A 27,437-nucleotide genomic window follows, 5' to 3' on the forward strand; every position below is an offset into this window, starting at 1 on the left:
TCTTTCACTCAGCCTAATGCATTCAAGATTCATCTGTAATATTGCTTGTGAAGTCACTCACTCCTTTTTATTCCAGAGTAATTTCTGTGTATGTATATAGCAATTTCTTTACCCATTCATCAGTTGAAAGGTGTTTTGTTGTTTTGGATGATTATGAATAAATCTTCTATGAACAATCACAGTCACACTGCTGAGAAAAAGGAAAGTGGGAAGAAAATCACTGATTGTTTCCAAATTCTTTAACATGGGGCATTTAGCTAGGGGTGTAACTCAGTGGAACAGCACTGGCCTACAATGCACAAGGCCTTGGATTCCATCCCCAGCACAAGACAAAAACAAAAATGGGGAAATTGAAGTCCACAGAGGGAAACTGAGGTTCTACACAGAACTGAAGGCAGAGCTGGACTTAGGATGCAGGACCTTTCCCTTAGTTTCACACACCTCATGTTTCTGGGCTGTCACACTCAGGATACAAAATCTACACCCAGATTTGAGCACTGCAATCCACTGATCTGGAACCATACGTGAAACTGGGTAGGTCATTCAGTAAATCCTCTAGACTCCCAGAGTTAACTGGCTTTCCTTTTGTATCTGCAGGTCTGATACGTGGCGCCTGGTGAACCCACCAGCACGGCCTCATCTTGAAAATTCTCTCAGGGGCCCATCTGCAGCCCACAGTGGGCAGAAAGTAACAGCCATGGCAACCAGGATCACAGCTCGTGTGGAAGGTGGTTACCACAGCAACCGTAGCATCTTCTGCACCATCCTGTAAGGATACAGACCTGCCTCAGAAGAGCTAAGGGGCAAAGGCCCTCAGGATGAACACAGTGCCTGAGAAGACTCCTAGTCCCTCACTCTTGGAAAAACAGGTCCCAGGCCTCCTGGGGACTCAGAACAAGGTACCTCTAAAGTTTCAGCTCCACAACCCTCAGCAGGAACTTAAAACCTGTTTCAAAGAGAAAAGGGCATCAAAATTGAGGGGCTTCTAGTCATTCTAACGATGGTAGATTATAAAGAACTGGGAAAACTGAAACAGTATATGAAACTTTGGGGCCAGGATTCTTTCAGAATTACAGGGAACCTCATTTAACACATACCAAACCCTGACTCTTCTCAGGAAAGACATTTGCTTCTAAGGAAGGGAAGTGATTGAGGTAGAGATAACTGCCCCAGAATCGGCCTCTTATTTGGGTGGTCCTGGCCCTGCCTCGATCCAGGGACTGTACCATGCTTCAGTTGGTTTTCTTAAGGACACAGTTTTCATAGAATGGGACATAGTCCTGTGAGGAAGGGGAAAGGCTGTCCCAGGGAGGACAAGGAGGGCGATGTGGCAAATGGCTTCCTTCAGGCACCAGGCAGGTGCATGGCTGGGTAGTTCAGAGATGCATGAAGCTCAGCTGTAGTCAAGGAGCTCCTGAGCTCAGTGACACATTAGTTTGGTGCCTGCCATAAGATTCAGAGTTCATATGAGCACACCCACACCAGCTACCCGCCAGCTCCAGCCTATCCAAATGGAGGTGCCTGGGCTCTCAATGTGTCCACATCCTCATGGGTGATGTCCTGACTTTACTGACCCTATGTCTCCCACTGTGCCTTGGCTCAAGCTTTCCTTACTGGCTGACTTTTCTCCACCATATCTATGTGCTGGCCCCACTCATTCTTCAAAGTTTAGCTTATATACTGCCATCTCTACATGGCTGACCCCTCACTCCAGATGACAGTGCTGTCCCCCTGAGCCTCAATCACCCTTCCTCTGCTCCCTCAGGGCACTGAGCACTTTCTGCCTTGTTTTCAAACTATCTGGGGATCTATACCTTGTCCCACCCACCTACCTGTGAACTCTCTGTCAATGTTACTGTTCTTGTACCCAGGTCCCAGCCCACAGCTAGGATGGGTAGGTAGGATCAGTGGCCTCAGTCAGGAGAGAAAAGCCAGCTCCCACAGGGTTTTACCTACCTGCACTGTGAATGTATCAGGGTTGCAGAGCCAGGTGGGCTGGGACCCTACTGCCTGAGGAGTGCGGGCTGGGCGCAAGGCCAGTCCAGCCTGAATGACCTCCCTCCCACTTGGCCTTTCATGCGGGGCCTTCACCAGCCTGCTGGGGATCACTGTCCTGCATTTGGCCAGGCGGCTTCCCAGGCTGGTTTTGTAAGTCCCTAGGTGCTGCTCCGCTGGGTGGGTGGGAGGGAGACAGAGGAAGTGAGCTCTGGCTTCTCTGAGTACCTTAGACACAAGTGTTGGCCCTTCCCATCCCCAGCACTGACCTTTGCACTTCTGTTTGGTGGCCTCATTGTTGAGTCGCTGTACAAAATGCTGCCTTTGTTATTTTGTAAGAAATGACTTTTCTGTGAACCAAGAACTTCTGAAAATCTCAGTAACTAAAATAAAGTTCTAGCCGGGCGTGGTGGCGCAGGCCTGTAATCCCAGCACGCAGGAGGCTGAAGCAGGAGGATTGTTGCGAGTTCGAGGCCAGCCTGGGCTACAAAGTGAGCTCAAGCTCAGCCTGAACTGCAGAGCGAAACTCTGTCTCAAAAAGACCAAAAATAAATAAATAAAGTTCTATATTTTAAAGAGACACTGTGGGAGCTCTTGCTTTGGTCTGGGCACTGATGGGCACTGGTGGGCTTTCCAGACAGACTGATGCAGGCCCAGGCCGTCCCCATACGTGCCCCTGCTTCTCTTGAGGAAAAGGGAGAATCCCAGGACTCTCCTGTCTGATCAGTTTGTTCCCATAAGAATACATTATTTACAGCTGGAAGGGCTGCATCTCTCAGGGTCTGTGTTCGTTGCCATTCAGGGTTTAAAGCTCCAGTCTTGCCCATATCACTTGACAGTCAGCAAAGGATCTTCAGAGCTGTGGACACGTCTTCCCAACTTCAGTTACTCACCATCTTACCCTTTTTGCCATATCCTCACATTACCAGAGAAGCTAACTAGTACTTACACTTTTTTTCCCTTTTGGTAAGTTTTGTCTGAAAAATCTTCATAGAAAATTGTTGTCGGGGTTAGCTTTAAGCAGCCTGCTACTGACCTCTGAGGAAGCTTGCCCTCTTTTGAGATACCAAATATACTCCATCTTTTGGGAAAGGCACATTTTGGGACAGTTCCATGTCTTTTTCTCTCTCGAGCTTTTCTCATAGACTAGATTCTCTCAGAGCAACATGAGCTTGCTCGTACATCTCCCCTCATGTCTAGAGTTACACTGTCCTTCACGTACTGAGAGAACTGTTTCTTGTAAGCATCTTCATCTTCCCCTGGGTACCACATCTAATCTGTAATATTCTGACTCATAATGTGCTTCTGGTATACTTCTTTCTACACTGATCTCCTTGCTTTCAGAAGCACAGCCAGGTAATCCTTTGGTATTGTGGACATAGACAACCCTAACCTCTATCCACAGTTCCCTCAGCAACCAGGAACTTCACTGCCAGTTGTCCTCGTAGGGAAGCCTGCATCCAAATAGCAGGTGAAGGCACTGGGTTAACCCCAATGCTTTCCACATTGTGTTCATCTCTAGTCCCACCTGGCTTGCCTGACTCTCTTCTGTATATGACCTTAGGCAGGCAGAAAAACTGGCATTACCATTTCCTGGCTTGGCTCCAGTTTATCAGAACAGGCTATAAATTAGCTTATGCTGACAACCCCCTCCTACTGATGACCCCATAGCTCCTGATGAAACTGGAAGCCTCCTTATCTCAGCCCTGCTATGCTAGGTCCTCCTCACACCTATTCCACTGGCCCTTCCAGACTCTCTATAAACCATCTAGTAGATGTGGCTCAGGGTTCAGCCTGGTGAAATCTTTTGACTCTGACTTTCCCGACGCCACTGTCACAAATCCCCACACACATGAGCACGAGAACCATCGGCCACTGACAATGACAGCAACATCAGAGGGAGATCAAGTCCAGTCTGGCCATCACTTTATATTTCTACATAAAACAGGCATGATTTGGATGCTGGCTTCTGCCTTTATACACTCCTGAAGAGGCAAGGCTGCTTTCATTTTCTTTTCAGGCAGTGGCTATGAGGGGACCAAAATGCCTGCCTGGAAAGCATACATCTAGTTACATCTTCCTCCGCTTTGACTGCTGGTTTGAGTTCTGAGCTGGAGGCAGTGGGATAGACAGAGTGCCCAGCTTATGATCCTCTTCCCTGCCAGGTGCCAGTGACACCTTTCTTTTAGAGATCTTCAACCTCATGGCTTTCGCTATCTCAATCATCCTAAAGAAGAAACAGAGAACAAATGGACATTTAGGGAGATTTGGCAAGAGGAAGCAGCACACTTACGCTGTCGGTTATGAAGGCAGAATCCCACAGTTGTCTAATAGTAGCAAGCCACCCCAAACAGGGTGCTTTCACCCTCTCCCCATGAGCTAAGAGACAATTTAAAGTGTTGCTATAAGAAAATATTTGTACACTGTAGCTCAGTGTAAAGACCCTGGGTTCAATCCTCAATATGGGGGGAAAAAAGACATTCACATAAACAATAAAAGCAGCACACTGAAAGACTACCAAAAAGCCGGGTGTGGTGGCCCATGCCTGTAATCCCAGCACTCGGGAGGCTGAGACAGGAGGATCGTTGCAACTTCAAGACTGGCCTGGGCTATAAAGTGAGCTCAAGGCTAGCCTGAACTGAATAGTGAGACCCTGTCTCTAAAAAGACAAGACAAAAAAAAAAGAGACTACCAAAAAATAAAATATCCATACAGATGATGGAAAACAAGGTTCTCTAGATCTTATTAATAATTATCTTTACTATCTGTGTTAAACTATAAAACCACCAGGATTGAGCTCTTGCTATAGAATTTGACAGAATCCTAACTCCTGTTCGCTTTTTTTTTCCACTTCACTGCCTGTGGCAACAGGTTTATGGACAACCCTCAGAACCCCTCCATGAGAGCTGTGAAGTACAGAGGCTCTCATAGAATACAGTCTGGGGCCTTGTATGTCAGATGCCTCTCATCCACTGAGAAAGGATCCCAAGGGGTTCTGCCCACTTCTGTATGAATCTCCTCTCAGTTGTCTCTACCAGCTATTCAAGTCCAGTCAGAGAGACTCAAATGTGGCATCCCTGCTGAACAGTGACTCTACCTTGCCATGCACACCTCCCCTGGGCCCCTTCTGTCAACTCTTAAGGCTCTGCCTGCTAAGCTGAAGGTAGGTTCTTCTACACTCCCAGCCCTGAGCTCACCCCTTGAAACCATATAGAGTTCCTCTCTGCAGGGGCAGCAATTCAGAGAACAGAGGCTGCTCTGTTATTAGAAACAGAATGCTATGGAAAGGCTCAGGTTCTGAAGCCGAGCAACTCCCTTCTTACCAGGCGACCTTGTGAAAGTCATTACTTTTTTGGACTTCAGATTCTTCCACTGTCTTTTAGAGAAATTAATGAGGTAACATGGAAAACTTTAGTATGGTGCCTAACACAGAAAGCACTCAATGTCTAGCCATTCACTCACTAAAAATTGTCTTCTGGCTCCATGATTTTCCTGTATGGAACACCCCCAAGTCCCTCAGTGGTGCCACATGCTTTCTAGTGGTACTAGAAATACATCCATCGAGCACCCTGCATGAAGTTTTTTGTTCAGTGCACTCACCTTTTCTCACTGAGTTTCAAGTCTCGCTGTAACACTGTCAGGTCAATCTGGAAGTCATTTATGTGTAAGGCAAGTATGATCACATATGCGGTGATCTTTGCTTTCATAGAATTCGAAATTAAGTTCCGTAAACTGTAAAATCAGTAGCAATAAAGAAACAAATTCTAAAAACAATAAAAACATCCAAAGCCATTCCCTTTGCATTCACTGTCCTCCCAACTTGGGGCAAAGGAAAGGAACTTGAGCAACATTCTTTATTCCTTCCAAAATGCCCAAGACATATCGTGAGCAGGGAGCCAACCCCAGCATTTCCCTCTGAGTGGACGAAGAAAACTGTGCCCACACTTTGCTCAGGCCGTGCTGGAGCACTGCACTGGTGAGGGCCCGCCTAGTCCATCCCTGCCTTCTCAGCTGAGTAGTCAGGAAAAGTCACCCCAAACTCAGTTGCTACTGCTTCTTCCAAGTATATTCAGGAGCAGGGAACACACTGAAAGCAAAGGAGTAGAAAGAAGCCCAGGGTGCTGTGTGGGGTTCTTTCCCCAAAGTCATCACACTGCCCTGCCCTTTTCTGTGATACTGTCATTCCACAGGACACTAGTTCTGTGGGACATTAGGAGGGGCTCCTCAAAAGAAGTGTGTAAAGTGAAATAAGTCTTTATTGCAGGGCTTCCACAAGCTTTACTATTCCTAAAAGATAAAATGAACTTTTCCAAGGATAGAGTATGTAAATTCATAGCATGTCTCCAAATTAGTTGACCCAGAACCCTGCCAAATGGCAGCAATTTCTTCAGCACTGTGTACCATGGTCATGGAATTGAACACAATCCCCTACTACTTACCCCCACCCCACACCTTCCTTCACAGGCAAAACACCCAGAAATCTACCCTCCTGACCTGCCATTGTTGTAAGTCAAGCAGGTAAAGTGCTTCAGCAGTTTGGTGTTGATGATGTGGGGGATTCCAGGTCCCAGGGCACCTACAACACAAAGTTGTGTTTGATCATTTTCTTGAAAAACCCTCAAGCCATGCCTTATCCATGAGCTAGGAGAACAGGCTGACAGCTGGGCCACTGTAATTAGAACCATGTGGTAAGAGAAGCAGGGTCCCAAGATCCAGAACAGCCACTTTAAAATGAAAATATGCTCAGGTGTGCTTCAGCATGCAGATTAGACATACACAAGGAATGTCTGAGATGGGACCATGAGAGGACAGAACAGACTCTAATGAGGCATAAGGGCAGAGAATTAATAAGACACTAGAAAAAAACTAGGTTATGGAGGAAAGCACAGGAAGAGAAGGAGGAAGACAGACTGGAATGCGAAAATGAAAACAAAGCAAACACTGCAAACATGAATACAGACCCTTGGGTGCTCAATCTCAATAACAATCACTGAATATATCTTGTGACAAGTCATATCTCCTGTTGGGTTTGCAGTTCTTAAAGATTGTGACTGCCACATATAGTGACACTGGGATTACCATAAGAAATGGACTGTCTTCTGAAACTGACACAACACAAACTGCCGTGAGCCTTCATAAGTAAAGCCAATTTTTTCTTCCTGCATAAGTGATATTTATTCTAACAGATCCTTAACATTTTCTTTCTATTAGACCTGGATACTGTACCTTGCGTAAGGCAGAACAGAAGTAGTGAATATTAATTAGCTCTGGAAGTCCCTGAGCAATCACACAATCCAACCTGTCTCCATTTCCAGAAGAGGAAATAGAGATCCAGACAGGAGAGCAGAGGCTGGTGAGTGCTCCAGCCATCAGCAGCACAAGGAATTGCACTGTTGCATAGTTAAAAATTAAGACTTAGCGGGGCTGGGGATTTAGCTCAGCGGCACAGCGCCTGCCTGGCAAGTGCAAGGTCGTGAGTTCAATCCCTGGTACCAGGAAAAAAACCAAAACCAAAAAAAACAAAATTAAATAAATGGGAAAAAAACCAAAACAAAACAAAAACGACTTAGGGAGACATACCTGTTTTCTTCCTTTGTTAGAACTGCTCTAGAATTACTGACAAGTAACAGACTGGTAATAACTGGAATAAAATGTCTATCATGGGCTTACTTTTCCGCTTTATCACTTTCTGAGCTCGAAATTTGATGAGGGTGTCTAGAAACCATATACACCGGGCCTGGCGATCTCTGCTCTCCTCGTTTGATGGCAAAGACTTCAATGCTTCTATGACAAAGAAGCAGTGGCTAAAACAAGGAAGAGAAAGAAAAGAATGTGTCAAGGTTAAGACAAGCTTTGTCAGGAATCACCCCTCTCACAATGAGAAAAAAGATACCTCCCTTCCTCCCCCGCCCCCACATTAATTCTTGTAACAAGAAGGCTGTGGTTTATTTAGTGTAGAGGGCCATAAAGAGCCAGACAGAAAACATGTTGGGTTTTGTGCGCATACAGACTCTTGGAACTATTTGTCTCTGTACTGTAATGCAAAAGCAATCATTATTTTTGTGAGTTAATGGGGCTATATTTCAATAAAACTTTACTTACATTCTTTTTATTTATAGGCAGCAGGCCAGACTCAGCTCATAGGCCACAGTTTATAGACTGCTGGGTTAGTGATTAGAAGCGTAAGCTCCAGAGTCAGTGATTGAGTTTGTGTCCCCTCTCTGCCAATGGCTTGAGCAAGTTTCTTTATATCTCTAAACCCTGGCTTCTTCATGTATAGAGAAAAATGATAGCACCCTCAACCTTGACTTTTACTGTATTAACGAAACACTACAAGTAGAACACCTACAACAGCACATGGCACAAAGTGAGAGAATTAGCTATTATTTTTATACACTGTCCTACTACCATCAGGACCCTGGACTTATGGAGCTATACAGGGTCTTCAAGGTTATCTCATAGCAGCCTCATTTTACAAACAGAAAAACTGAAGCTCAGATAAGGAAGACCCACACAGTACACCAGGGCAGAGCTTGGGGGCTCAGTTCCAGATTTCCAGCCCAGAGCTTGTTCCTGCCCTTGAATTATAATCACAACAAAACAACTGAGAATAAATAATGCACACTTTTTTGGAAATGGACTTTGTTGAGAGGAAAAAAAAATCTTGTTTTCCCAATGCTTTGGATTTCAATGATCGCATGTCTTCAAAAAATTAGGACACAATTTAAGACTGACAAGTTTTTATTTTCTCAAAATGAGACTATTAAAAGAAAAAACTCAGAAGTAAAAGATTATCATTATTGTAAAAAGTTTTAATGGCAAAAAAGGAAGGAAAAGGAAATCTCTGAATGAAATTATGTATTTACCACATGTAAATTTAACCTTATAAAACTTGCCCAGAATATCCAAGCCATCACTTCAGTGGGCACCCATTCTTAGGCCACCATTTGGACACCAGTGACAATCAGCACAAGCATAACCCTGGGGTACAAGGGCTAGCTGTGGTCTCCAGCTCCAGCAGGGCCCAACCACCCTCTGGGCAGCTGTAGGTTCCATATAGTCAGATGCCAACTCCCTCCTTTAAACCTGCCCACAGTTCCTGAGAGCCCAGTGTCAAGAAAACACTGGCTCATTCATAGATGCCTCTTCACTGACACCCTAAAGTCCCACAATTCAATCTGATTCCTGTTGTTTCCCAATGTCACTGCCTAGACTCCCCATCCGCTCAAACGGGAGTACCTGTTCTCTTCAATCATCTTCAATATCTCTTCTGATGTGACCTTCCTGAAAGCTTCAGATGGGCCCTCAAGAGCATCATACTCCTCAGGGGACAGAACTAGTTTCAGGTCAAGAAAACAATCTCTCCAAAATGGAAACATCCAACAAGCTAGCTCATCTCATAGTGATCTCATTTCAGACAGGAAGCTATGGCTCACAGAGGGGAAGGGGCTCACAATCTAACGCAGCAGAGTGTGGGGACCAGCATCTCAGACTCTAGCCCAGTGCTTGTTTCCTTCTCTTTCTTACTGCAAAGCCACTGTCTCACTTTTCATCTAACCAGGCCCACCAAGTAAGAAAGTTCTATGTTCCAACTTTTCCTTTTACAAAATCAGTCTGTCCTAGACTTTGGGCTTTAGCCAATTCAGAAGTTTTATTTTGACTATTTATGGAGAGTGCCCCACACAGGGCTGAGCTGCGGGCACTAGGCACTTTGCTAGGGAATGGTCTGAATTCCAGGGGTGGCTGTCTCAGCTAGTGAAAAGTGCAAAGGTTTAGATGCTTTTGTGAAGATCACAGGGCGAAGGACACCCTCAGAGTCTAGCTGCACAAACATCACAGTATGAAATAAGGTACCTTTTCTACCACAAAAAGGATACTATCTTCAAATTTATACACTTCTTCGGGCTTGGCTGCATCAGCATAGCAGGGAGGAAGGTAGAGGGAGTCATCTTGCAAATCGTCCTGGATGGCGTCACTGACCAGTGCTTTTAGTAGAGACAAAGTTATTCTTAGTATCACCTTGTTTGGTTTCAGGTTCCCCAATACTCTTTTCAACCTATGCAGCTGAGACCATAATTGGCGTAGAAACACAGAATCTGAATGACTTTGCCAAGGTGCCCCAAACTGCCCTCTAGGGTGATGCTTGAGGACTGCTAGCCACAGAAAGTAGATATAGCATGGGCAAGTACCTCACAGTGGAGCTGAGAGAGACAGACATGCTAGTAAACATTTACAATACAGTATGAGAGAAGATACAAGTGAGAGGGTTGGGAACTAACTCAACAGGAGAGTGCTTGTATAGCACTTTTGAAGCCCTGGGTTCAATCCCCAGCACCGGGAGCTGGGGATATAGCTCAGTGGCATAAGTGCCTGTCTGGCAAGCACCAGGTCCTGAGTTCAATTCCCAGTACCAAAAAAAAAAAAAAAAAAAAACCCCAGCACCACAAGAAATGAAATGAAACAAGGTGAGATGAGAGATACTAAAATTAGCCTTTAACAGCTTAACTTGCAAAAAATTTCACCAACTATTTGAGTGGAAAAAAATCAGAGTATAAAACTAACCAACTTACAAGAATAACAATGTAAGAATTAAGTACATATAAGATAATGGAGAAGAAAATAGAAAAGTTCTAGTAGTGGCCTGGTAGACTATTATTGGGAATATACCTTAATTATTTTTCTATTTAAATGTCTTTTAATATTTGAAAGTAAACTTCATAAAATTTTTAAAAATTTACTTAGACATTAAAGTATGTCTGGCCAGGTGTAGTGGCACACACCTGTAATCCCGGCACTTGGGAGGCTGAGGCAGGAGGACTGTCATGAGTTTAAGGCCAGTCTGGGCTACATAGTGAACTAAAGGCCCAGCCTGAATTACATAGCTTCTGTCTCCAAAAAAAAAAACAGGAGTGGTGGCACTTGCCTGTAATCCCAGCACTCGGGAGGCAGCTGAGACAGCAGGATCACTGAATTGAGGCCCGCCTCAGCTACAGAGTGAGCTCAAGTCCAGCCTGAACTGCACAGTGAGACCCTCTTTCAAAAACCAAAAACAAACAAATAAAAAGTATGTCTGAATAAACATAGAGACCTATTTCTATGCTCCTAGGCAGGAAAACACAATACTGTAAAGATGTTAATTCTTCCCCCACATTAATCCTACTTGGATTTTGCTTTGTTTTGAGATAGGATCTTGCTATGCAGTTCAGGCTGGCCTTGCAGCAATCCTCCTGCCTCAGTCTCCCAAGTGGTGGGATTATAGGCGTGTGCAACTACACCCAGATTGGATTTTTAAAGGAACTTGACAAAATAAGTCTTAAGATCACCTGGAACAAAAAGCACGCTGTAACAACCAATACATTTTTGAAAAATAAAAATGGAAGAATTTGCCCTATGAGATAAGAAACCAGTAACAAAGTACTACAATTAAAAGAGCCTGGTGTGGGTCCAGCAAAAGCCAGTCAGAACAAGGAAGAGAACACAACTAACTGTTTAGAATGTGGTAAAACGCTAAAGATGACTTTTTAAATCCCGTAAAGATGGAGTTGGGGAACAACTGGCTGATCACTTGGAAAATATAAAATTACAGTAGATCTGTACCATAAGACAAAAAATAAAATTGTAAATGTATTAAAAGAAAACATTTATATAGAGTAAACATTGGATATAGATTTTCTTAAAATTCGTAGAAGTCCATTTTTAAGGAATTTTCACTAATGTTCTTTTAATGTATTTGCACAATAATTTTAAAATATGATAATATGATTAAATATGCAAACTGTCAAGGACCACAGAAAGACCCACTAACCCCCACAGTGAAATGGCACTTCTGGAGGCTGTTTAACTATCTCATCAGCCCTTTTGACTAAAGGCTTCTGCAACTCACATAGACACGAGACCTTCTCCCCTGTCTGTGTTCTACAGACAATAACCCTGTAACCGGAACAGGGCAGGCACATATCAATTCCTATGCCTGTCTCTTCCATTTGACTTTATGCCACAGAGAGCAGCATCATGTGGGTGCTCCTTACTGCTTTCTGAGACTGTCCCTGAAAAGGCCCTCAGCAAACAGCAGCAAGGAATCCAGCCTTAACCCCACCACCTCAATCTGGACGCTGGCAAAAGATCTCAAAAGAAGGGAAAGCCGTCTTTGTGGGCAGATTCTTACCCCAAATTCCAGCTGCTTACCTTCCACACCCTTTGTATCAATGATCTCCTCTGCAGCTTTAGCTACTGCAAGATTCAAAGATTCACTGCCAACTTTGTTCATTCTCCTGGAGTTCAGAGCTCGTTTCTGCTTGGTGGTACCAAAGGCCTCAATGCAAGAATCCATCTGTGCAAGAGACAAATCTGGTTAGTGGGGACAGTCTAGGTGGGCTCTGCTATTCCTAGCTACATAACTAGAAGGAAACTCCAGGTTACCCAAGCCATCATTGCTTCACTTCTAAGTCGAGTTCAGTCATTCCTGCTGTACCTCTCTATTATACTTCATAGGACTGTTGTACACATCAAAGAGTATTAATAGATTTGACATGCTTACTTTATAAACTGTTAAAGGGCCATTTACAAATCAGCAGCTTTTCCATCAGTCAAATAAATAGGCTCAATAGAACCAGAATTGGTAAATTTGTGGCACACAGCTTACCATTCTCTCATCCTATATCCCTAACAGACATTACTAACAGATCATTTACTCTCTCTCTCTGAGACAGAGTCTCACACCTCTTCTCAATGCAGTGCTCCAGGAACGACTGAACATTTAATCAATGTGCCATCCTGGGGGGAAATGCTCTTTGTACGAACTTTCTACATTGAAAAATCCTAAAGTTTAATGTGTTTTAATGTGAAAGTTTCCAGGCACAACCAATGTTTTCTGAATCTTGAACCAATTCCTAAAAGCAAGTGTTATGCTACATCTTATTAGCCCAGAGAACAAGTTCCAAACACTGGCACAAACAGGGGCATTCAGCTGCCCCAGACAAGAGAGGGTCTGTTCTGTGAGTCCAGGAGGCCTCTGCAGATGGCAACTGTCCAGAGAATCAGTGAAGGGGCTGAGAGCACCAGGAAACTAGAGTCCAAACAGCCTTTTGTACCCTTGGAGAAACCTGAGGCCCAGAAGAAACTGCCTTAGCCCCCACACTGTAATTCTGTCACACTCACCTTTTCTCTGAAAGTTTTGGTCTGATTTTCCGATGTGGGTTCACTCTCAATTGATTCATCTGTCAAAATACAAAACCAGAAGGGGGGCAAACTATAAGATATACAGATGGTTTTAGTTTTGTTTTTCCAAACAGGATCTCACTGTTCCTCACGCTGGTCTCAAACTCATGGGCTCACCTGATTTTCCTGCCTCACCCTCCTACCTCTGAGGAGCCAGAACTATAACAGTGTGCCACCATGACTGACTCTGCAAGGTCTACAAATATTAAAGAGTATTTAAAATTTACTTTTTTGCAAATAATCTGAGAAAAACAGATTTCTTTATTATAGAACTTCCATGAGCCTAATATGAATGTATACTGTGAACATTTAATATGTAGCTGTAGTACACAGATAAGAGCAATGCAGAATAAAATAAGGGGTCAAATGAAGGAGTCATCTGATCCAATTCCTCATTATATGAGAAAGAAAAAATGAGGCCTGGGTTCAATGCATAATACTGGAAACAAAACAAAACTGGCAGAGAGGCAGGCCTGTAAAAATAATTACAAAATGTGCTTTACATACCAAATACTTAAATGAACTCATCCAGCAAACCCAAACAATGCTGCGTTACTATGAGTTTTCACAGTAACTGAGACCTACCTGCAAACAGTGGCTGCATGTTAAACAATTCAGCGTCATATACTTCCATTTGGCCAGAGGTCTTGTTCAAAATTCCCACAAAGTGTCTGAATAAAGAAATACCATATAGATTGTTCAAGGTATTATTTCTACAACTTTCTTTTTCCTTACCCTTTCTTCTGTCCCAATATAAGTATAATATATAACTTTCAGCAGCAATCCTCTGCATGGAGAGGGAAAAGGAGGGGTTGGTAAAGGAGATATGAGGTGGCTCTGGAATAAAAGGTTGCCTGGCAATTCTGGTTGCCAATCACGTCTGGACTCAGATGTGCAGGGAAACTCTTCTGAGGCATAAGAATCCACAATTATATTAGAATTTACTGTGCACCAATTTTTTTTATGGAGGCAAATAATGAGAATACCAATCTAAAATAGAGCATCTTTACAAGGGGATGATACAAAATTAAGTTGTAAGCACTTACACATCTACCTGCCTTCTATCAGAGCATGCCAGCAGGGGCTCTGAGAGGGCTTTGTTTGTACTTCACTGTTTGTATCATCACAGGGACCCTGTCTGCCTCACATCCTACAGACCATCAAAACTGGACACTCTTCATTATACAGAAAAAAAACCAGGGGTGGGGGAAGGGATGAGTTTTACAACCACTTGCAAGCTATAAAGACTGAGAATATATAAAGACTGAGAACAGGGCCAGGGATATAGCTCAGTGGCACAGTACCTGCCTGGCAAGCGCAAGGTCCTAAGTTCAATTCCTGGCACAGACACACAAAAATGACTGAGAACACCAACATCAAAGCCTCACCACTAGGGCTGGGGATATAGCTCAGCGGCACAAGCGCCTGCTTGGCAAGCGCAAGGTCCTGAGTTTGATTCCCAGTACCAAAAAAAAAAAAAATAGAAAGCCTCACCACTAACCTCCCCATCGCCCTTCCCACCGCCCCTCCCCCCATCATTACCTGCACAGAGTGTTACATTTGAGGGCTCCAGTCCCAAAGTTATTTCCAACATAGGAAAGTCTGTCTGTTTCAGCTGCCTAAATGTGGAGAGGGGGTACTCAATTAACAACTAATGTTGGCCAGAGATATACCTCAGAGGCACAGCGCCTGCCTGGCAAGAGCAAGGTCCCGAGTTCCATTCCCGGTACCAAAAAAAAAAGAAAGAAAGAAAGGTATTAAGTATTTGAGGGAGCTTTAGAATCCAGGATCAGAGTGTTAGCACTAGCGACTCTCTAGGAAATGATCCAGTCCCACCATCTGTATAGGAACCTGGCATATTCCTGGGGAAAGGTAAAAAGGCTTTTGAAAAAAAAGCCTGCCGATAGTGCTGGCTCCTAACCAGTACAAAAAGTTTGGCGGCAAGTTACACTACATGACTCAGTAGAGAGGCCCTGACAGATATGCATCAAAGTGATTCTGCAGGCAACTTCTTTGTCCAAAGTCCAAGCTTCCTGATCTTTGTCTACTTCTCCAGTGATTGCTCTTCACAACCTCAGGAGCACTGGAAATGACTGATTCACTCCCCAGTCACAGCCAAACTTTTCTTCTTCCTGCCTTTGTCCTTACCGGCCTCTCCTCTTAGAACACCAAACCCTGGCTGTCAAAACCTTCCCCATGCTTCAGGGCCCAGCTCCAACGCACCTCCACCGGGAAGGCACTCTGGCAAACGAAGACCTCTCTTTCCACTGAGCTCACTCTGTTCTGCACTGTCCTTCCCTCAGACTCTGAGCTTTGTATACTGCACAAGTGTCCTCACACAGTACTCACCTCTTTAGAGCAGATATTCTCAACACTGGGAAATTCACTGTAGTGCCACTGGTTTCTAGCAGGTAGAGCCCTGAGATGCTACATCCTGTGCTGCATACGCCTGGCAGCCACACAAGGAATTATTGGGCTCAAAACATCAATAGTTTCGAGGCTGAAAACCTAGTTAGAGTAGGAGGCTCCTGGAAGTAGGTCCAGGTATGATATGGTCCTATGATAAGGTTGTTTCCCCAGTAGCCTACTGCACTGGGATACAACAGGTGTTCAACAAATGCATGTTGAAAAAAACGTATGAAAAGCCATCACTTTGCTGGCTGTAGTGGCGCATGCCTGTAATACCAGCACTCAGGAGACTGAGGCAGGAGGATCTTTGAGAGTTCGAAACCAGCCTGGGCTACAAAGTGAGCTCAAGGCCAGCCTGAATTGCATAGAAAGACCCTGTCTCACAAAGACAAAAAAAGAAAGAAAGAAAGACCATCACTTTGTCAAAAATCCTATACCTGTGGAGCCTATCCTCACTCCCAAGCTGGGTCTCCCAAGATGCATCTGCTACAACCCTTTTTCTCCCCTTGGGCCCTCCCACTTCTGTCCACATCAAGGGACCTCCTGAAATACGGTGTGAAATCAATATGGAACTACAGCACTTACCAGGATCCGCTGACTCCTCTTCCTGGGGTTTGTGGAGTCAGTGCTGTTGTACAAAGTGAAGCGCAGACTGCCTGGATCCTGCAGCTTCCCGTTGGAGAACTGAACTGTAAGAGAGTAGCCCAAGAATTAGATGACAGCAGAAGGAAACACAGAGTACGGCGGGGAGGAAAAAGACATGGAAGCTCAAGCCGGGGCTGAAGGAAGTCCTGGTCAAGTTTGGCAGGCGGGTGGAGACGACAGGATCCTAGCCCAAGTAGGCAGGCGACTTGACGCGGGGCGGAAGGACTGCAGAGGTACCCAGACGGAGGGGGAGAGGATTACGAGGAACTCTGCTCCAGGTCGCAGTCTTTACCCAGTACAGCTCTCTGGCTCTCGTCCGGCTCTCCACAGTATTGCCACCTCGCGCTGGGTAACATCTCTGCCGCCATTTCGACTGCCCCTCCGCCCAGCACATAAAAGGAGAGCGCAACCACCAGCTCGTCCGCTAACACGAGGGGTCCCAGCAAGTACCGCGAGCCGGAAGGGGCGTGGCCTCGTCGGGTCCTGCCCACAGCATGCGTAGCGCGGCCCCGCCCCCTAAGCCCCTGGGCACTCTGGTGTGCCCATTCTCCGTCCCACCCCCTCCGGGCGGAGAGTCGCAGTCTCCGCCCACACGGCGCGACAGTCCCGCCCCGCCCGCCTCAGCGAGGCGCAGCAGCTGATTGGCCCAGCGCTGTGCCTTTGCCCTACAGGTTTAGTGGGACCAGAGTCCACGGCGAGGAAAGGTCGTACGGCTGCAGCTGCTGCGGCGTTGAGGGACTTTTCCCTCTGTAGCGCGTCGTGTTTCTCTCCTACCGTGACAGAGATACCTCCCTAAGACCTAAAAAGAAAAAGCCAAATTGAAAATTAGGATTCTCTGACAGGAACTCCAGGTGAACGTGGCACCTGGTACGGAGCTGCTCTCTGGTAAGGTCTCCCATCCACATGCGTGAGCGCCCAACCCTTCAGTCCAGGATTTGACCAGAGCTGCTCGCCACGATCTCTCCTCCACCGGAGGCGTGCACCCATCTGTGCAACCCGGAGGGGATGGACCGGGTGGAGAGAGGCTGAGCAACTTCAGAGCATGGGGCGGCCAGGGCGCAGTTAGAAGGGACTTCGCTGATGGACACGTCCCTCTTGGCCCCTGTGGATTCAACAGCCTTTTTTACTCTTGGGGACTCATCAGAGTAGGAAAAGGGCAAAAGTATAACTTTTGTTTCGGTGTTTTTGAGACCAGGTCTCTGTAGCCCCCGTTGGCCTCAAGCTGACAATCCTGCCTCAACCTCCTAAGTGCTGGAGTTGCAGGAATGTGGTACTACACCTGGCCAAAAGCAGGGTCTTGCAGCATGGGCCCAGGCTCAAGACCCTCTTGCCCAAAGGCGGTACTGCTCAAGATTGATTCATCTCTGTTCTCCAAACTGCTGCCTTTTAAGAACCTACCCCTAAATACCTAGGATCTTCCTGATAACGCTAACATCTTCATGCCCTTTTGCCTGGCACTTGTCACACCTTTCTAATTACCCACTCTCAGACTTATAGAAAAATTGCAAGTACAGTGCAAAGAACTGTTTGCCTTAAACCACTCAAATTGTTAACCTGATACCCCATTTACCTCATAAGACTATAGTATTTTGTATGGAGAGGGACTGCTATCATTTGGGTCTTAAATGTTCCCCAGGCATTAAAGGCTTTTTTCTCAAGCTGTTGAGAGGTGGTAGAAACTTTAAAAGGTAGAGTGCAGTAGAGATCTTTAGGTCCCTGAGGGACAGGCCCTTCCTTTCTCTCTTTTAGTTCCTGGCTATGAAGTGAGTGGGTTTGCTCTAGCACATGCTCCCCACCTTGATGTGCTCCCTCATCACAGGCCCAAACCAGTGGGATCAATTGGTCATGTGCTGAAATCTCCCAAACTATGAACCAAAACACACCTTTCCTTTTTATTAGTCGATTTTCTCAGATATTTTGATACAGTAATAGAAAAGTGGTTTACACAGACCTTCCATAAATAACTACAATACAGCCATCACAACCAGGGAATTAACATTGGCATTACTACCATGTAATCCGCACACCCCATTCAAGTTCACCAACTGTCCCAATATAAGTTTTATAGCAAAAGGAACCTGTCAAGAGTCTTGTGTTGCAGGGCACAGTGAAACACATCTGTAACCCCAGCTACTCAGGAAGCTAAGGCAGGAGGATCATAAGTTTGAGGTCACCTTGAGCAACTTAACAAAGCTCTGTTTCAAAATAGAAAAATAAACTTTCAGGGCTGGGGATATAGCTCAGCAGCACAAGCACGTGCCTGGCAAGCGCAAGTTCGTGAGTTCAATTCCTTATCAAAAAAAAAAAAAAAAAAAACCCAAACTTTCCCTTAGTTCAAACTCCAGTACTACAAAAAAAACTACATGTTGTATTTAGCTGTCAGTTCTTTCTCTGGTTGAGTTGTTTGATCTTACGGAATTGTTCAGAAAAGGAAAAAGAAGAAAAAGAACCTGCCAGTTATGGTGGTGCATGCCTGTAATACCAGCACTCCAGAGACTGAGGCAGGAGGATCATTGTGAGTTCGAGAACAGCCTGGGCTACAAAGTGAGCTCAAAGCCCACCTCAACTACACAGCGAGACCCTGTCTCAAAAAGACACACACAAACAAAGCCTAATTGTCTAATTATTTGTCTGTGTCCCTCATTGATGTTTTTGTCCCTAATCTTATTTGTGTTTATCCACAAACAATTGTGGAGTTAGACAATAAACAGAGATTTATTTTTCTTCACTATTGTATTTTCAACTCCTGGAACAGTGGCTGCACAGGGTACACTCTCAGTAAATGTGGAATGAATGAGAAATGGGTCTGAGTCATCACTAATTCTAGGGGCCTAGCACAGGGACTAGAACTCAAAGATATTTAGTGATGTTGGTTGAAATCAGCTCGCAGAGGGTTTACATATAAGAGATACTCTGTAAATGTGCATTGGTTGAATGGAAATGAACAGCTAAGTCCAAGTTAAATGTGACAAAGAAAACAGTAGTGACTATAAGGAACCAAATGTAGTTCTTGAGGTAAGTGTGTTGGCCCTTGGTGATATGGGGATATATTGTGTGGTCTTGCTATTATCTCCAGCTCTATCAAATCTTCTGAATCAGAATCAGTAGGTGCAGCACAGCACCTGCCTGGCAAGCACAACATCATGAGTTTGATTCCCAGTACCAAAAAAAAAAAAAAACAAAACAAGAAAAAAACCAGAATCAGTAGGTGATTTGAGTATATCTGAAGTTTGGGAAGCTCTGGTATACCCGATTTATTCCTTCTTGAGGCGCATCTTTGCAATCATACAGATTCTCTGAAAGTCCTCAGGATTGGCTGCTTTGTAACTGGGAAAAATAATGAAAAGCAGCATATACCTGTTGAGGGTGAACACTCCCAGAATTACCACAGGCAAGAATTCAAAGTGATAAGAGATACTATTTGGAGAAGGAAGTATTATTGGTAGAGAAGCTGGAAAGCAGATTGTAATATACCCCTATGTTGTTTAATTATTTAAAAGTGATTCAAAACTCACACACAATGTGTGTGTATATAGTTATATATACAGAGATAGAGATAGGGAGAAAGATAGAGAGAAAGAGAGAGAGAGAGAGGGGGGGGGAGAGAGAGAAATGCATAAATAACAGCAGGATGGAAGGAGTCTTAGGCAATAACTAAAAAACAAAAATCTACCATGGTCCCTTCTAGATTAAAATCATGGATAATCACAAAAAGAATTTTCCATAAAAATGTTTTATTTGTCAATTTAGTTTGCAAATTCAGAGACATGGAGTTCTCTCTAGGCATAATTTTTCAGAGAACAAAAAGGATTTTTGGTGCGACGCAAAGTCCTCCTTTCCTGGGGTAATATCGCCATCTGCTGGTGTTTCTGGATATTGCTAGTGAAGAAGGCAAGTCAGATCGTTTACAGCCTGTACTCTGAAAACTGCTTTTTCTGCCTCGCCTCTTCTCTTCCTTTCTTGTGCCTCTGTCTCTCCTTTTTCTTCCTTCCTATGTTTCTATGTTTTCTCTTGCTCTTCTGTTACCTTCTTATCCTTTCTCTTGCATGCATGTAGACATGAAGAACTCTTCATAAGGCAAACTTCACGTGGAACAACCCCCGCCCCCTTACATGGGCTTGAATCTGCCTTCTGCTGAATCTACTGCTGTAGTTCCCCGCTATCGTTCTAGTCCTGTTTTCCAGGGCCACATAGGACAAAACCAATGCCTCTGTCCTAAGCACTTTAAAAACCTAATCACTCTATCATGTGTAATATTTGGCTTTCTCATTGCTGGGCACAATACCCAACCAAAGAACTTAAAGAAGTTTAATTTGGCTCATGTGTTAAGGAGATTCATTCCATGGTCAGATGGCTCCCGGGTAGAGACATCATGGTGGAAGGGCTGTGATTAAACAAAGCAGCTTAGTGCATTGTGGCTGGGAATCAGAACAGGGAAACAGTGCCAGACAGAAAGGGGCAAAGGATCATACACATCTGATCCACTCAGACTCACCCAAAAGTGTGCTCGACTGGTCCCCTGGGGGATCCCAAAGCCAAACGAGCTCCATGACACTCCATCCTAACTGCCACGTTTGCTTTGCATGGCTCTCCTCCTCTCTTGCCTCAGTCATTCCTTCCAGCCTCTCACACACCACAATTTGTAGGTCCTCCCTCATCTTGGCACCTCCTGGACACAGGCCAACGTATCTGGGTCCTACGTGAGGCCCTGCATGGTCAGCAGTGCACCTCTTGGCTGGGTAGTGCACAGTGAAGATGATCCATCACCTCCCTTGCTTTAGGAACACACGGTGCTTCTCCTCTATGTGCATTTATCCCAAGCAGCTGTACTTCTCACAGATTATTTAGTCGGGATTAACCGTAAATGAAAATTCTTGACTTTGCTTCTGTTATGTGACATCAGCCCTTCAATTTTTCATGAAAAAGATTTGGGTTTTTATAACATCTATTAAATTTAAGCATGTTCGATTTGCCTATTGAAACATTTTAATTTTTCCCAAAAATGTTAAATTTGTAAAAATATCAGAGCAATACAGATTTGATGTATAATATTAGGAAAATACAGAAAAATATAAAGAAGTAAAGTATGGTAGCCCATGATTCTACCCTACCTAAAGGCAGCCATTGTTCACATTCTTTCTAGCTTTCTCTCTGTGTATATGTGTATTTATAATTAATATATTCAGTGTTATAGCCTCTCTTTCATAAATTTAACATTATCCTGTAAGCATTCTCTCTAACCTCACATGACACTTTGTTGAATGTTACCACAGTGTTTACAGATCCAGTCCTTTAGCTGAACATTTAACCTCTTTCTATTTTTTACCTTTATGTGTAATATTTCTGCAAACATTTTGAGCATACATTTTGCTAAGTCTTTGTACTTTTTTTGAGGAGGTTGAGATCAAACCCTGGGTTTTCTACCTACTAGGCAAGTGTTCTGCCGCTGAACAATATCCTAACCTCATGTCTACTCTTTTAAATGGATTTCTTTGAATGATGTCCTAGGATTTTAGTTAATGAGTTAAGAGCATACCTACTTTAAGGATCCATGATAGTCAATCAAATTTCTCTCAAAAAGAGGGTTAGATCTTTTAAAATCTTTAGTCTGTCTTCTGATATTCTGCAAGGCCCCCCTTTGTTTTCTGTCTTTTTCAGACAGGATCTCCTTATGCAGTTCAGGCTGGTCTTGAACTCACTTTGTAGCCCAGGCTGGCCTCGAAGTTGCAGTGATTCTCCTGCCTCAGCCTCCCAAATGCTGAGATTATAGACGTGCGCCACCACGCCTGGACGCAACACACTTTAGAAGTAAAAATGGAAATATTCAACCTTAAGCTGACAGTGGCACAGCACTTGCCTGGCATCCATGAAGCCCTGGGCTCAAGCTCCACACACAACTCTTGCTCTCAGAAACTAATTCCCTAAAAGAAACATTAAAAAATGAGAAATAGCAGACTCTGGGATAGGTAATGCCAAGTCTCTAGAACTTTTCAGTTCTGTCAGTTTGATTGCCCAGTCATGCTCTGGGGAGATCCCAGACAGCTGATGGACACCATTCACTTAAAGGCACATGAGCTCTGCATAGACACTGCATAAACACTGCATAGATTGGATCCTGAAAAATAGTGTCCTACAGGGTGGAGATTACATTGCTTACACAACACCCTGACCGTTCTTTTTTTTTTTTTTTTTTTTCAACAGGGTCTCGCTCTGCAGTTCAGGCTGGCCGTGAGCTCACTTTGTGGCACAGGCTGGTCTCAAACTCACAGTGATCCTCCTGCCTCAGCCTCCTGAGTTCTGGGATTACAGGCATGTGCCACTATGCCCAGCTACCCTGAGCATTCTAAATCTCCTTAAAACCCCTACACAAAGAGCCTTCTTGGGTATTCTACTCAGAGCCCCTTCCTGGCTAGTGGGAGCTTTATTTCCTTGTCTTTGTATCTTTTACTTTCTTGCCTTTGTATCTTTGAAATAAAGTTGCTTGCACCCTACCTTCTCCATCCAGAGTTTCATTTTTTTTGTCACCATGGGATAGGCCCCCAGTGTTCTGGCAATACAATTACTGTTCTGTATTTGTTCCACCTCTTTTTTGTGTCTTTTCATTGTTTTGGATTAACTGAATTGTTTTTAGTTTTGCATTTTATTTCCACTACTGACTTATTTGATGTATCTCCTGTTTACAATGTTTTCAGTGGTTGCTCCAGGGCAGAGTATGGAAAATATGACCATTTTAGTCTTCTGGATCTACTATAACAAAGCATCACACAGTCGTTGACTTAAACATTTATTTCTTACAGTTGTGGAGGTTGGGAAGTCTAAGATCAAGGCACTTTTGACTTAGGGTGAGATTGCCCTTCTTCCCTTGACAGCAACTGTCTTCTCACTGTAGTCTCACATAGCAGAGATAGAGCTCTTATAAAGGCTTGAATTCTATCACAATTCCATTCAAAGTTCATATGTTAAAGTCCTAGACCCAGGGCCAGGGATATAGCTCAGCGGCACAGCAACTAACTTGGCAAGCACAAGGTCCTGCGTTCGATTCCCGGTACAAAAAACAGAGTCCTAGACCCAGTGTGATGGCATTATTAGGAGGTGAGGCCTTTGGCAGGTAATTCAATCCAGATGAGCCCATGACAGTAAAGTCCTCATAATGAATATCTAGCCTGTTTTGGATGGCTTACTAACACAAACATTGCTACCACAAATAACTTTGTGCATATGTGATTTTATACTTGTTTATATCTACGTGATATAATCCTAAAAATGTAATGACTGAGAATGAAGGTATTTGTATTTGGAATTGTAATCATGTTAAGAGGGGGGAAATAACTTTTCTCCACCAATTCAGATTCAGACCATGGAGATCTGCTAATTCACGGACGATAGAGAGTAACAGGGGAGCAAAGTATTCATTTACATGGGAGAACACAATGAAAGGCTCTCTGAACCTCTGGAGTTGAGTGTTTATGCATCATTTTAGTAAGACGGGGTCTGGGACTTCAAGGGAGCATTAACAGAAAGAAACTAATGAAAAACAAATGGAAGATACAAGAAAAAAATTTTTGAGACAAGTTCTTGCTATCTTGCCTAGACTGGTTTCCAACTCCTAGACTCAAGTGATCCGCCATTTGGGACATGCTACTGCGCCCAGCCTGAAGGTACATAAAAGTTGGATAGTTTTTTAAAAATGTAATTTCTTATACAGGTGTGAGTGGTCTATATCCTTTCTGGTTATAAACCTCCAGAGAAGTGATTTATGGTGGCTGTATTTTCCAAAGGTTTTACTTGAGCCAGCAAAAGAAGTTTTCATATTTTTCCCTCTGTGGTTGCTATTCATCCAGATATTTACAGTTTAAAATAATTTTCATACCACATCAGTGGGGCCAAGTTGATTTGATCAATAGATATTGCCAAATTGCCTTCTCTAGACTCTACAATTTTTTTCTTTCTTTGAGACAGGATTTCACTATGTAGTTCAGGCTGGCCTTGAACTCACTTCATAGCCCAGTCTGGCCTTGAAGTCACAGCAATCCTCCTGCATCAGCCTCCTAAATGCTGGGATTATAGGTAGGCACCACCACACCCAGCAACTCTGCCAGTATCTATACCCACCAGCAATGAGTCAGAATGACTATTTTATATCTACACCCTTGCTAACATAGTATGTTATATAATTTTCTTATTTTTTCTACTTTGGATAGCTGAACAATGGTATCTTATTAATTTTTATTTTTGTATTATGTAGGTTGAGAATCTTCTTTTATAGGGTTATGAGTCATTTGTATATCTTTTTCTATGAATTATCTAGTTGTGTTCTTTGCTAACTTTTAAGTTGGTTGTTGGTCTTTCTGATTTGCAAGAACTCTTTATATATAAAGAATCTAGCCTTTTTATCTATCTTATGTGCTACAAATAGTTTTTTCTGCCCTTTGTCTTTGATTTTGATTGTGGAATTTTTTCCTCTGTAGAAAAATGTAAGTTTTTATTGACCTATATTAATTCTGGACATACTTTATAGATTTCAGGAAGCTTCTGTTTAAAAGGGTCTATCTCAGATGCCCATTTTTGGATTGAGTCTTTGAATTTTGGAGGCCTGATTTTTTAAAATTCTTTATATCTTCTAGATAGAACACATTCCCTTTATATGTTCTAGATAGAACACATCCCCTTTGTCTGAGGGACATTTGACTAAAATTTTTTCCCAATTTGTGGGTTTTCTTTCATTGTGTTCTCCCATGTAAATGAATACTTTGCTCCCCTGTTACTCTCTATCGTCCGTGAATTAGCAGATCTCCATGGTCTGAATCTGAATTGGTGGAGAAAAGTTATTTCCCCCCTCTTAACATGATTACAATTCCAAATACAAATACCTTCATTCTCAGTCATTACATTTTTAGGATTATATCACGTAGATATAAACAAGTATAAAATCACATATGCACAAAGTTATTTGTGGTAGCAATGTTTGTGTTAGTAAGCCATCCAAAACAGGCTAGATATTCATTATGAGGACTTTACTGTCATGGCTCATCTGGATTGAATTACCCACCAAAGGCCTCACCTCCTAATAATGGCATCACACTGGGTCTAGGACTCTTTTTTTTGTACCGGGAATGGAACACAGGACCTTGTGCTTGCCAAGTTAGTTGCTGTGCCGCTGAGCTATATCCCTGGCCCTGGGACTAGGATTTTAACATATGAACTTTGAATGGATTGGTGATTTCTTTTGATGTGCAAAACCTTTTCAATAAGATGAGATCCCAGTTGTTGATTCTTTGAAGTATTTCCCATGCAGTTTGATTTTTGTTCATGAACTCTCTGCCTGTCCCTATGTCTTCAAGATTTCTACCTACATTCTCTTCCAATAGATCTAGTGTTTCTGTTTTAATATTTAGATCTTTGGTCCATTTTGACTTTCGTTTAGTGCATGGTGATAGACATGGGGCTAGTTTTAGTCTTCGGCATGTAGAGAGCTAGTTTTTCCAGCTCCCTTTATTAAAGAGGCTATTTTTCTTCCAGTGAACATGTTTGGCCCTTTTGTCAAAGACAAGGTGGCTGAGTGTGTTTGTGGTTGTGCCTGTATCTTCTAGTCTGTTCCATTGATCCTCAGGTCTGGTTTTTTTTGTTTTGTTTTTTGTTTTTTTGCCAATATCATGCTTGATTTTATCATAGTAGCTTTGTAGTATAATTTCAAATCAGGGATTGTGAAACCTCCTGCCTTGCCTTTGCTGTCCATGATTGCTTTTGCTATTCTGGGTCTCTTCTGATTCCAGATAAATTTTAGGAATGTTTTCTCTAGATCTATGAGGTATACTAATGGTATTTTAATTGGAATTGCTTTGAATCCTTATAACAATTTTGGGAATATGACCATTTTCACAATGTTGTTACTTCCTATCCATGAGCAAGGAATATCTTTTCATTTTCTGAAATCTTCTTCCATCTCTTTTTTCAGAGTACTGTAATTTTCACTGTGTAAATCTTTTACTTCTGTTGTTAGACTGATTCCTAAGTATTTCAATTTTTTGGTTGCTATTGTGAAAGGTATGGTTTCCCTAATTTTTCTCTCAGTGTGCTCGACTAACATATACTTTTAACATTTGATTTAGTATTAATTTTGTAAGAAGGCAGGTAGATAATCCAACCTATTTTTTTCTCAAAAGATTTCTTTTCCAGTATGGTGATTGAACTCAGGGCCTCCCACATGCTAGACAAGCACTCTGTTACTGAGCTTTATCCCAAATCCTATTTGTTTATTTAGAAATAGGGTCTTGCTAAGTTGCCCAGGCCAGCCTCAAACATGGATCCTCCTATCTCAGCCTCATGAGTAGCTGTGATTATTCCTTTTTTTTTATTATTATTTTAAAGAGTAAAAGAAGGATAACATAGTAATGGGGGGGGTTACTGAATTACAGACAAAGTGGTAGGAAATTATCAATGGTTGTTGTTTTACATATTGTTATCTCCAAGATAGTTTCTCAGGAAAACAAATAGACAAATAATAGTGAGCTAGAGACAAAAGTGGTAGGTTATTATCAATGGTTGTTGTACTATACTTTGGTATCTTCAAAGTGGTTTCTAAAGAAAATAAATAGAGCTATACATGAGTGACCAATTGAATATTCACTGACTATTCTCAATGGTTGTTGTATTACTACAAATAGTAATAAACATACATCCATTTATGAAATAGTATAGGAACAATACAAACATTACAGAGTTATGGAGAGATTAGTAGGAAAATATCAATGGCTGCTATAATATATGGTGGTATCTTCAAAGTGGTTTCTCAGGAAGACAGAGATATGCAAGAAAGATCTAACAAGTAGTTACAGCCTAAGGGTGTGAAAAATAGCATATCACCTCCTCACCAGTGACTCCTTTCACTGAGGTGTGATGGCTAGAAGGAAGGCCAGGATTGAAAAGATGGACTGAGAGACTTGCACCTGTGTCCAGCAACAGGCTGTTTTCTTTTTCCTCTATAGTCATGATTACCCAGGGCTCCTCCATGGAGACGACAGTCGGGCCAGAGGGAGAAGGCAGAGTATGCCTCGGGCCCCCTCATTCCTGTTGGACTAACTGGTAGCATGGGTCTGAGCTCTGGGGCCTCTGCTTCAGAGGGCAGACCGATCTCCAGTGGTCTCCTTTGCGTTCAGGGCATGGCCCAGAGG

General features: G+C 43.2%; 2 protein-coding genes and 1 pseudogene across 2 annotated transcripts in view; 1 reads left to right on the forward strand and 2 right to left on the reverse strand.

Moving 5' to 3' along the window:
* Fbxo10 (F-box protein 10) overlaps nt 1-2,292 on the forward strand; it is a 54,292-nt gene extending 52,000 nt beyond the window's left edge. The window contains exon 11 of the mRNA XM_005382877.2: nt 598-2,292. Within this exon, the coding sequence (XP_005382934.1) occupies nt 598-772 (175 nt within the window). The 3' untranslated portion in view covers nt 773-2,292. The remainder of the gene's footprint in view (nt 1-597) is intronic.
* Nucleotides 2,293-3,011: 719 nt separating this feature from the next.
* LOC102011448 lies at nt 3,012-3,864 on the reverse strand (annotated as a pseudogene).
* A 35-nt stretch (nt 3,865-3,899) lies between these two features.
* Nucleotides 3,900-16,780, reverse strand: Polr1e (polymerase (RNA) I polypeptide E, 53kDa). Its single transcript, XM_005382878.2, has 12 exons — nt 16,559-16,780; nt 16,207-16,310; nt 14,755-14,831; nt 13,798-13,883; nt 13,153-13,211; nt 12,181-12,325; nt 9,873-9,980; nt 9,235-9,331; nt 7,666-7,799; nt 6,490-6,571; nt 5,596-5,727; nt 3,900-4,222 (listed from the first exon to the last, which is right to left on the reverse strand). The coding sequence occupies exons 1-12, from the start codon at nt 16,632-16,634 to the stop codon at nt 4,066-4,068; spliced, it is 1,257 nt and encodes a 418-aa protein (XP_005382935.1). The 5' UTR covers nt 16,635-16,780; the 3' UTR covers nt 3,900-4,065.
* Between the last annotated feature and the right edge of the window lie 10,657 nt (nt 16,781-27,437).

This window comes from Chinchilla lanigera, unplaced genomic scaffold (assembly GCF_000276665.1).
Source record: "Chinchilla lanigera isolate Chin_1 unplaced genomic scaffold, ChiLan1.0 scaffold00018, whole genome shotgun sequence".
NCBI classification, from domain to species: domain Eukaryota; kingdom Metazoa; phylum Chordata; class Mammalia; order Rodentia; family Chinchillidae; genus Chinchilla; species Chinchilla lanigera.

Coding starts and splice junctions, on each gene's coding strand:
- Polr1e (XM_005382878.2), bottom strand. CDS start 16,634: ATGGCGGCAGAGATGTTACCCAGCGCGAGGTGGCAATACTGTGGAGAG. Junction 13,212..13,797: donor CATGCAGCCACTGTTTGCAG/GTAGGTCTCAGT, acceptor GTATTTTGACAG/ATGAATCAATTGAGAGTGAA. Junction 9,332..9,872: donor AGTGTATAAATTTGAAGATA/GTATCCTTTTTG, acceptor ACCTGAAACTAG/TTCTGTCCCCTGAGGAGTAT.